General features: G+C 40.1%; 1 protein-coding gene across 4 annotated transcripts; it reads left to right on the top strand.

Moving 5' to 3' along the window:
- Nucleotides 1-3040: 3040 nt before the first annotated feature.
- Nucleotides 3041-10696, top strand: ing3 (inhibitor of growth family, member 3). Of its 4 annotated transcripts, none has more exons than XM_061912091.1 (12): nucleotides 3041-3201; nucleotides 3346-3417; nucleotides 5709-5809; nucleotides 5871-5936; nucleotides 8420-8516; nucleotides 8597-8668; nucleotides 8741-8857; nucleotides 8930-9096; nucleotides 9809-10014; nucleotides 10155-10347; nucleotides 10409-10447; nucleotides 10513-10696. In XM_061912091.1, the coding sequence occupies exons 1-12, from the start codon at nucleotides 3174-3176 to the stop codon at nucleotides 10627-10629; spliced, it is 1275 nt and encodes a 424-aa protein (XP_061768075.1). In that variant the 5' UTR covers nucleotides 3041-3173; the 3' UTR covers nucleotides 10630-10696. The 4 variants fall into 4 exon arrangements, with proteins under 4 accessions (XP_061768075.1, XP_061768074.1, XP_061768073.1 ...); XM_061912090.1 differs by having other exon boundaries at nucleotides 9785-10014; nucleotides 10158-10347; XM_061912089.1 differs by having other exon boundaries at nucleotides 9785-10014.
- Nucleotides 10697-10738: the final 42 nt, after the last annotated feature.

Here is a 10738-nt window from a genome sequence, read left to right as displayed (position 1 = left end):
AGTACCCACTAATCAGAGCAAAGCATTTTTAGTTGAGAAAAAGAGATACACAAGTAAAATACAGCACTATGTCATCAGTTTATGATTTATTAAATTGTATAACAGTGCAAAATATTGCTCATGTATAGTCTTTCTTGAACTTCAATCAATCAATCAATCAATGTATTTTATTTCGGCAATCTTCACATAAAACAAAGAACAACAACAAGAAAAGAAAAAAAACCAAAAACACTCATTTGAGCAATGATTGAGCCGAAAGGGTGTAGGTTGAAGCAACGCTTATATAAACCTAGCCCATCACAACAAGAACAAGGTTCAAAATATATAAAATCTAAAACATGCTTCACTTATATTACTTTTTTTTAAACAATATATAAGCAACATATATGTAGCACACGTCTCATATACACAGTTTAACATTTAAATCAAACATATACATTTGTACACTTATATATATTATATTATATATACGCAATTTATTTAAATTCCATATAAAGTGGTAATATATACATTTTAATATAACCTATATGTATAATTATGAAATCATAAATTGTATTTATATACATATATATTATTGTTTTTCTAAAACAATGTTTGCTCTTCTTTCTTATATTTACTAATGATAAATGATTTAAAAAGCTTTTTAAACTGGTTTATGTTGGTGCTGTGTTTTATTTCATCCTTTAAACAGTTCCATATTTTAACCCCTGCTATTGTTATACTCATTCCTTTCTGTGTTGTTCTACAATATTGGATCTTAAAAAGTAGTTCTCCTCTTAAATTATAATTCCCTTCTCTTTGTAAAAATCTTCTCTGTAACCCTGTTGGAAGTAAATCTTGACTTGCTTTATAAATCATTTGGGCAGTCTTGAGTTGGATGAGATCTGGTAGTTTTAAATCAAATCAAACTTTTTGGGAAAAAAGATTAAAAATAATTAAAAACTTGTTGAAGAATAAACAAGTGATTCAATTATAAATAAACATTTCTACACATAGAAGTAATCATCAACTTAAAGTGCCCCCCCTTATTTTTTTTAAGTCTTTATTTAAAGGGACAATGCACAGAAACATTAAGTTCAAAGACAGATATGTTCCGTACCACAGGGTTTTTCAACCTTATTTGAGCCAAGGCACATTTTTTGCTTTGAAAAAATGCGGAGGCACACCACCAGCAGAAATGCTTAAAAAACAAAACTCAGTTGACGGTAAAAAGTCGTTGTCGCAATTGTTGGATGTTACTTCAAACCATAACCAAGCATGCATGACTATAGCTCTTGTCTCAAAGTAGGTGTACTGTCACCACCTGTCACATCACACCCTGACTTATTTTCACTTTTTTGCTGTGTGTAGTGTTTTTGTTCTTGTCTTGCGCTCCTATTTTGGTGGATTTTCCTGTTTTTTTGGTATTTTCCTGTAGTAGTTTCATGTCTTCCTTTGAGTGATATTTCCCGCATCTACTTTGTTTTAGCAGTCAAACATTTTTCTGTTGTTGTTATCCTTCTTTGTGGGGACATTGTTGATTGTCATGATCGGATGTACATTGTGGACGCCGTCTTTGCCCCACAGTAAGTCTTTGCTATCGTCCAGCAATCTGTTGTTGTTTACTTTGTAGCCAGTTCAGTTTTAGTGTTGTTTTGCATAGCCTTCCCTATAGGCTTCAATGCCTTTTCTTAGGGGCACTTGCCTTTTGTTTATTTTTGGTTTAAGCATTAGACACCTTTTTACGTGCACGCTGCCTCCGACATCTACAAAGCAATTAGCTACCGGCTGCCACCTACTGATATGGAAGAGTATAACGTGGTAAGTCTGCCGATCTCCAGACAGTACAGAAACTCAACAACAACACATCATTTGCAGACTATAATTACTGGTTTGCAAAACATATTTGTAACCCAAATAGGTGAAATTAGATAATCTCCCACAGCAAACCAGACTGTATCTCACGGCACACAAGTGCCGCGGCACAGTGGTTGAAAAACACTGCTCTACCAGATTATAGCTAAATAGCTAATTTCCATCTGCAGTCCCTGGCTACCTAAATTAAAGAGATACAAAAATCATGCAATAAAATCATTAAAATAAAATCATACCATATCACATATTCAAATTTTAAAAAAGTCATAAAATGCCCTTTCATGGACACTTATTGGGGATTGTAATAAAGAACCATCTGGATTCATGAACTTAATTCTACACATTTCTTCACAAAAAAATAAATCTTTCACATCAATATTTATGGAACATGTCCACAAAATAAATCGAGCCGTCAACACTGAACATTGCATTGTTGTATTTTTTTTCACAGCTTATTTTGTTGAAGTATTATTCAATAAATATATTTATAAATAATTTTTGAATTGTTGTTATTTTTAGAATATTTAAAAAAAAATCTCACGTACCCCTTGGCATACCTTCAAGTACCCCCAGGGGTGTGCGTACCTCCATTTGAGAACCACTGCTCTAATGTATTCATATTTCAACAAAATACGAATGTAAGTTCATAAACTGTGAAAAAAATATTCAGTGTTGACAGCTAGATTTTTTGTGGACATGTTCCATAAATCTTGATGTTAAAGGAATGTTTAGAGTTAAGTTCATGAATCCAGATGGATCTCTATTACAATCCCCAAAGAGGACACTTTAAGTTGATGATTACTTCTATGTGTAGAAATCTTTATTTATAATTGAATCACTTGTTTATTTTTCAACAAGTTTTTAGTTATTTTTATATATTTTTTTCCAAATAGTTCAAGAAAGATCACTACAAATGAGCAATATTTTTGCACTGTTATACAATTTAATAAATCAGAAACTGATTACATAGTGCTGTATTTTACTTCTTTATCTCCTTTTTTCAACCAAAAATGCTTTGCTCTGATTAGGGGGTACTTGAATTAAAAAAATGTTCACAGGGGGTACAACACTGAAAAAACGTTGAGAAGCGCCGCTCTACTGTACATTTAAACTACAAGTCCCATGATGCCCCAGTGCTACGCTCACCAAAAGTTCACGCCTCTTTCCTTTTAGACCAATCACCGCGCGGACTGGCGTGTGCGTCACTACTCTGACCTCACATTCCCAACTATTTTTTCTGAGCAGGACAACGGCTGACGGCGCCATCTTGAAAGACATTTTTTGTATCATTAAACACGTTAAACCTTAAATTTGACGCTATGTTGTACCTGGAAGATTATCTCGAGAGTGAGTATCTGACTGTTAGGAGCCGGCCGAGGTGCCAAACAAGTATTTTGTGCACTAAATGTGTTTGATATGCCGGCGCGTGTCTGTCTGACATGTAGCCTAGCCGAGCTAGCACGATAACCGTTTTTTTTTCTTGGTGTGCAGTGATCGAGCAGCTTCCCATGGACCTTCGCGACAGGTTCACGGAAATGCGAGAGATGGACCTGCAGGTCCAAAGTACGTGCAGCATGAACAACGAGGACAACACCACTGCTACTAAACTCCCAACATAATCATGTCGAAACTAGTCCAATAAATGTATTGCTACGTACTATCAAGCTAGCACGTTGTGTCACCAGTCAACCGAACTTGACAGGAAATCGCACTCAAACATCAGCACCCATGGCACCTCCTCTAAAGGCATCCTGTAATTCAGTGTCTTTCAACCTTTTTTCAGCCAAGGCACATTTTTTTCATAAAAAAAATACGGCGGCACACCACCAGCAGAAAAGGTTAGAACAATGAAACTCCACCAGGTTGTCTGGCCTTATTTTGAGTTTATTGTTGTTTTCTGCGTGTCATTGTTGTAAGCACAATTTCAATGGGAGCAATTTGCAAAATGCGGTTGCTTTCAGCTATATATTTGAATAATGTGTGGTGCACATTTTGCAAATCAATGGGCGCAAATTTGTATAATGCACAATATTTTTGGCAATTTCGGAAATTGCTTCCAGCTATATATCTATTGTGTTGGAAGTTCTGGCTACTAACCCTAACCCTTGATGCCATCTACACAGTGTTGGGAGACTGTTTTGCTGCTGTTCTTCTGTTCGATGTAGCTTTCTGTGCAGAATTCCGCAAATTCTTCTTCAGCCATCCTCAAACCATCCATTTGCACGGGCGCGCTATTTTCAAACAAAATTTCGTCTTGCGATATGCAAATTTCTTGCGCACAATGGAAACGACGTATAATTTGCAAAGTGCGCAAGATTGGTGAAATGCTTACAACATGCTTTAGTTCCTGTCTTGCGGTGTTATTTTGGTGACATTTCCTGTTTTGTTGGTGTTCTCCTGTAGCAGCTTCACGCCTTCTTTTGAGTGCTATCTCCCGAACCTGCTTTGTTTTCGCAATCAAAACTATTTAAGTTGTGCGTAGGCCATCCTTCTTTGTGGGGACATTGTTGATTGTCATGTCAAGTACGGATGTACTTTGTGGACACAGTTTTTGCTCCGCACGCTGTAAGTTTTTGCTGTCGTCCAGCATTCTGTTTTTGTTGACTTTGTAGCCACTTCAGTTTTGCTTTTGTTTTACATAGCCATCCCCTATGCTTCAGTGCCTTTTCCTCGCCGGGACTTACCTTTTTGTTGATTTGTGGTTTAAGCGCTACGTACCTTTTTACCTGCAGGCTGTTTCCAGCTGTGCTCTGCATATTGGGATCACAACAAATCATCCTTGACGCGTTCCGACAACGCAATGACCTACCTGCTGCCACCTACTGATATGGAGCATTACAAGATTACCCTGCCAAGCTCTAGACAGCACAGGCACTAGACTAGTGTTTTTCAACCTTTTTCAAGCCAAGGCACATTGTTTTCATAAATAAAAATAAGAAGGCACACCACCAGCAGAAACGGTTGAAAAATGAAACTTCACCAGGTTGGCCTTATTTTGAGTTTATTGTTGTTTCCGGTGTTTCATGCTTTAGTTCCTGTCTTACGCTGTTATTTTGGTGACATTTCCTGTTTTGTTGGTGTTCTCCTGTAGCAGCTTTACGCCTTCTTTTGAGTGCTATTTCCCTAACCTGCTTTGTTTTCGCAATCAAAACTATTTAAGTTGTGCATAGGCCATCCTTCTTTGTGGGGACATTGTTGATTGTCATGTCAAGTACGGATGTACTTTGTGGACGCCATCTTTGCTCCACACGCTGTAAGTTTTTGCTGTTGTCCAGCATTCTGTTTTTGTTGACTTTGTAGCCACTTCAGTTGTACTTTTGTTTTACATAGCCATCCCTATGCTTCAGTGCCTTTTCCTCGCCGGGACTTGCCTTTTTGTTGATTTTTGGTTTAAGCACTACATACCTTTTTACCTGCAGGCTGTCTCCAGCTGTGCTCTGCATATTGGGATCACGACAAATCATCCTTGACGCGTTCTGACAACGCAATGAACTACCTGCTGCCACCTACTGATATGGAGTATTACAAGATTACCCTGCCAAGCTCAAGACAGCACAGGCACTAGACAATGGCACATTATTATGATTATAAATTTGCAAAAAATGTTTTTTGGACCAATAAGGGGAAGTTTCATAATTTCCCATGGCACACCAGACAATATCTTAGTGTGCCGCGGCACAGTGGTTGAAAATCACTGCTGTAATTAAAGTACAGTTGTTTTTAAACACAATCAACGTGTCATCACTCAGCTTCAATAATGATATTATTTATGACCCCAATGTGTTTAATTTAATGCCATTGGCTTGTATGGTTTATTTGTTTTGCGGCATTTATGTTAATTGTAACATTTGCAGACGCTACAGACCAACTGGAGCAGAAAGTGGTCGACTTCTTCATCAACGCCAAGAAGAACAAGCCAGAGTGGCGAGAGGAGCAGATGGAGGTCATTAAAAAGGTTAGGCGATTCATTGAAGGCCTTGACAAGTCAAATATTCAGATGTTTGTTTTTTGGGTAGGATTATTACAAAGCTCTGGAAGACGCAGATGAGAAAGTCCAGTTGGCCAATCAGATTTATGATCTGGTAAGTAACAACTATCCATCCATTTTCTACCGCTTATTCCCTTTGGGATCGCTGGTGCCTATCTCAGGTACAATTGGGCAGAAGGCGGGGTACACCCTGGACAAGTCGCCATCTCCTCGCAGGGCCAACACAGATTGACAGACAACATTCACACTAGGGCCAATTTAGTGTTGCCAATCAACCTATCCCCAGGTGCATGTCTTTGGACTAGTAATGCTCAAATTAAATACAAACATTTAGTGAAATAATTCAATTGTTACTTTAAATATTATTAGGCAAAGGGTTTCCACACCGGTCATAGAAAAGCATTAAAAGTAATGAAATCATTACTTTTAAGCATTAATTATTAATATTGAAAAAATATTTAATTCAGTGAACTCACAAAAGGTATTAGCTATTCACAAGTGGGCGGTTAAAGACAGTGGCCTAGTGGTTAGTGTCCACCCTGAGAACGGTAGGTTGCGAGTTCAAACCCCGGCCAAGTCACACCAAAGACTATAAAATGGGAGCCATTACCTCCCTGCTTGGCACTCAGCATCAAGGAATGGAATTTGGGGTTAAATCACCAGAAATAATTCCCGGCCGCGGCACCGCTGCTGCCCACTGCTCCCCTCACGTCCCAGGGGGTTTACAAGGGGATGGATCAAATGCAGAGGACAAATTTCGCCACCCCTAGTGTGTGTGTGTGACAATCATTGGTACTTTAACTTTAGCTTAACAGGTACCAGTTAACGGTAGGCCTGCGGAAGTAAGACATTTTGCTAGACGATATATTTGCTTACGAATTATTGTCAATAGAATTTTGAGAGCAAGTTAACCTCTAATGAAGGGATGTCAAACACGCGGCCCAGGTTCAATCTGGCCCACGAGATGAGTTTGCGAAGTGTAAAATTGAGCTGCATTTTTAAATCAAAGAAACTGCTGTTCCACAAGTGTCCAATGGATGTTGCAATAGCAATTCTGTTAGGCAAGCAGGTTAAGACGAGTAAGTATACCAAGCAAGAGGTACACGGTAAAGTGGGGCTGCGACTCCTCCCCCTCGACCCAATATAAAACAAACGGGTAAAATATACAATTGATAACGTCACTTAAAATGCTGCATGAGACACTGCACAATTGAATTAGTTCTGTGAAAATGATTCTCTTCTGTGCAAATTTAAAGAAAGTCATCAATGGAAATGACAAATGAGGTAGTTGATACATAAGCGTTTTTATTTCCATCCATCCATCCATTTCCTGCCGCTTATTCCCTTTGGGTTCGAGGGGGGCGCTGGCGCCTATCTCAGCTACAATCGGGCGGAAGGCAGCGTACACCCTGGACAAGTCGCCACCTCGTCGCAGGGCCAACACAGATAGACAACATTCACACTCACATTCACACACACTAGGGCCAATTTAGTGTTGCCAATCAACCTATCCCCAGGTGCATGTCTTTGGAGGTGGGAGGGGCCTATCCCCAGGTGCATGTCTTTGGAGGTGGGAGGAAGCCGGAGTACCCGGAGGGAACCCACGCAGTCACGGGGAGAACATGCAAACTCCACACAGAAAGATCCCGAGCCCGGGATTGAACCCCGACTACTTGGGAATGTTTTTATTTATGCCTCATTTTGTTTTTGTTCAACCATAGATGGGCTGTGACCTAAAGTTTAATTAGTTTGTAGAAACACTAAGATTAAGTCTTAATTTCATTGTGTTCCTAGTGGTGTTTTTGAAACTGCACCAATTTTTTTCCTCTGAATTTTTTTTACCAACTTGTAGTGTCAAGAGGATTATTTTTGATATGTACATTTTCAGGATGTCCTTGTTCTATTTTGGGCCAAAGAAAACAATGTGGAGTTGTTGTAGTTATATTTTTAAGTTATTATGGCGTGATTTTACCCCTCCGGCCCACGTGGAAAAAGATTTTTATCCATGCGGCCCTGAGCTAAAATGAGTTTTGACACTGCTGCTTTAATGTGCATAATAATAATTAGGCAAGTATACCCTTTTCAAATGCAATAAACTTGTATTTCTCGTATATTTTAGCATTGTGATTGGAATGTACATTTTTAAGTCTCCATGTTCTCTAAAAACAAATATTAGAAATGAAATATTCTCTGTCTGATAGCAATTTTTTACAGTTGAATAAAATCACATTTTTGAAGTTGAATAAAAGCCACAACCTAAAGCAATAAAGTAGATACTGTCTCTGTCATGGAGGGGGTGGTGGACCCTCAAATATACACAACAAAGCTTTTGACTATATGTTATAGCTATGTGCAGTAGGACATGGGCATTGAATTGGTTTTAAGTGGCATTAAAAATAATTAAATTAGTTTTGCTGATACCTGCGTAACCCTGAAATAATAAATACGATTTAGTGCTGACACGTTTCCCACATCTGGAAATGATAGCGGGACATTATTTACAACACGTGTAGAATAGTTGTGTAGTTTTGTCTGACACCACTAGATGTCACTCTTGCCCCTTTTGTGTCTTGTCAGGTGGACCGGCACCTGCGCAAACTAGACCAAGAACTGGCCAAGTTCAAGATGGAGCTGGAGGCCGACAACGCCGGCATCACAGAGATTCTGGAAAGACGTGAGTCACTGAGACTGCCATGCTGCATACTTGTCACTTCCTTTTCTTTTGTCGTCACTCCTTGTTCTGTTGTTTTTCAGGATCTTTGGAGATGGACAGTCCATCTCAGCCTGTCAACAACCACCATGCCCACTCACATGCCACCGTCGAAAGTGAGTCTTACTTTTGGAACATAATCCAAGTCTTTGGCTTGGGTTATTGACAACCTGTTTCCATGGCAACAGAGCGGAAGTACAGCGCCACAACACACCACACGACAGAACATGTTCCCGAGAAGAAGTTCAAGTCCGAAGCTCTGCTTTCTACGCTGACCTCAGACGCCTCAAAAGAGAACACGCCAGGTGATGACACGTGCGCAAATGAAAAGGTGGCCACTGCATTGGCTGCTCATCTGTACTTTGTATCTTGTGCAGGTTGTCGCAGCAGCAACAGCATGTCATCCTCTGCGAACAACATTTACAGCGTCAACTCCTCACAACCTTTGACCTCCTACAGTCTCAGCTCACTGCCTGCCGGCCCTGGGGCGGGGGCCGGTGCCATCACCATGGCGGCCGCTCAAGCCGTACAGGCCACTGCTCAGGTGAGGTCAGGTGAATGCTTAGGTCAGTGGTTCTCAACCTTTTTTCAGTGATGTACCCCCAGAGGAACCTTTTTTGAATTCAAGTACCCCCTAATCAGAGCAAAGCATTTTTGGTTGAAAAAAAAGAGATAAAGAAGTAAAATACAGCACTATGTCATCAGTTTCTGATTTACTAAATTGTATAACAGTGCAAAATATTGCTCATTTGTAGTGTTTTTTCTTGAACTAGTTGGAAAAAAAGATATAAAAATAACAAAAAACTTGTTGAAAAATTAAACAATTGATTCAATTACAAATGCAGATTTCTCCACATAGAAGTAATCATCAACTTAAAGAGCCCTCTTTGGGGATTGTAATAGAGATCCATCTGGATTCATCAACTTCATTCTAAACATTTCTTCACAAAAAAAGAAATCTAACATCAATATTTATGGAACATGTCCACAAAAAATCTAGCTGTCAACACTAAATATTGCATTGTTGCATTTCTTTTCACAGTTTATGAACTTACATTCATATTTTGTTGAAGTATTATTCAATAAATATATTTATAAAGGATTTTAGAATTATTGCTATTTTGAAAATATTTTTTAAAATCCCACGTACCCCTTGGCATACCTTCAAGTGCCCCCATTTGAGAACCACTGGCTTAGGTAGTGCATCTAACATCTAAATGTTGAGGTCAAAGGTGGAAAAATGTGTGCGTGTCCAGATGAAGGAGGGTCGCAGGACGTCCAGTCTGAAAGCGAGCTACGAGGCCATCAAGAACAACGACTTCCAGCTCAGTCGAGACTTTTCCTTGTCACGTGAGACCTCGCCGTACCCGTCTTCCGCATTGGCATCCACGCTCACGCAGACGCTCACCCCTGCCGCCGCCGTGGCCGCTACCACCTCTGACTCCCGAGGCCGCAAGTCCAAGTAAGAGCGCGTCACTGTTGTAGCCACGATACCAAAGTGAGCAATTTGCAAAATGCGTAACAGCATTTTGATGTTAAAGATTTCTTTCTTGTGGTGATGGACGCAAAGCGGCCATGTTAATCCTAAGTGATGTTTTCCAGAAGCAGCGTCAAGTCTTCCAACCATCAGTCGTCTTCATCGTCATCCTCCTCCTCGCTGTCGTCCTGTTCGTCCTCGTCGGCGTTGGCCCAGGAACTTTCCCAGCAGGTGTCTGTGCTGCCTGAGGCCGAGCCCAATAGCCAAGTGGACTGGACTTATGACCCCAATGAGCCGCGCTACTGCATCTGTAACCAGGTTCGATGCCGCCATCTTGTCCTGCTGCGACAAGCGACGCTGACAGTTTTTTTGTTTGCAGGTGTCGTACGGGGAAATGGTCGGCTGCGACAACACAGATGTAAGTCACATTTAAGTTTCTGGCTTGTGCCGACGTATGCTAACTTGCGCTGTCGTGTCTTTTAGTGTCCCATCGAGTGGTTCCACTATGGCTGTGTGGGTCTTAGTGAGGCGCCCAAAGGGAAGTGGTACTGTCCTCAGTGCACGGCCGCCATGAAGCGCAGAGGAAGCCGCCACAAGTAGACCGCAAAAGAAAAAAGTCCAACCTTGTTGTTTCCACCTTTTTAACACAATAAACCTTTTCTTTGTATGCCGTAGATCATTTGTCTTTTATTTTCATCCAATTAAACTG

Source organism: Nerophis ophidion, linkage group LG10 (genome assembly GCF_033978795.1).
Source record: "Nerophis ophidion isolate RoL-2023_Sa linkage group LG10, RoL_Noph_v1.0, whole genome shotgun sequence".
NCBI classification, from domain to species: Eukaryota; Metazoa; Chordata; class Actinopteri; order Syngnathiformes; family Syngnathidae; genus Nerophis; species Nerophis ophidion.
This window is presented reverse-complemented; position numbering and strand designations above follow the sequence as displayed.

Bases quoted from the DNA above. Each gene is read 5' to 3' on its own strand.
- ing3 (XM_061912089.1), top strand. From the start codon at position 3,174: ATGTTGTACCTGGAAGATTATCTCGAGA. The intron at 9,097-9,784 runs GTGAGGTCAGGT...TTGAGGTCAAAG, and splicing joins CCGTACAGGCCACTGCTCAG to GTGGAAAAATGTGTGCGTGT. The intron at 10,015-10,154 runs GTAAGAGCGCGT...GATGTTTTCCAG, and splicing joins TCCCGAGGCCGCAAGTCCAA to AAGCAGCGTCAAGTCTTCCA.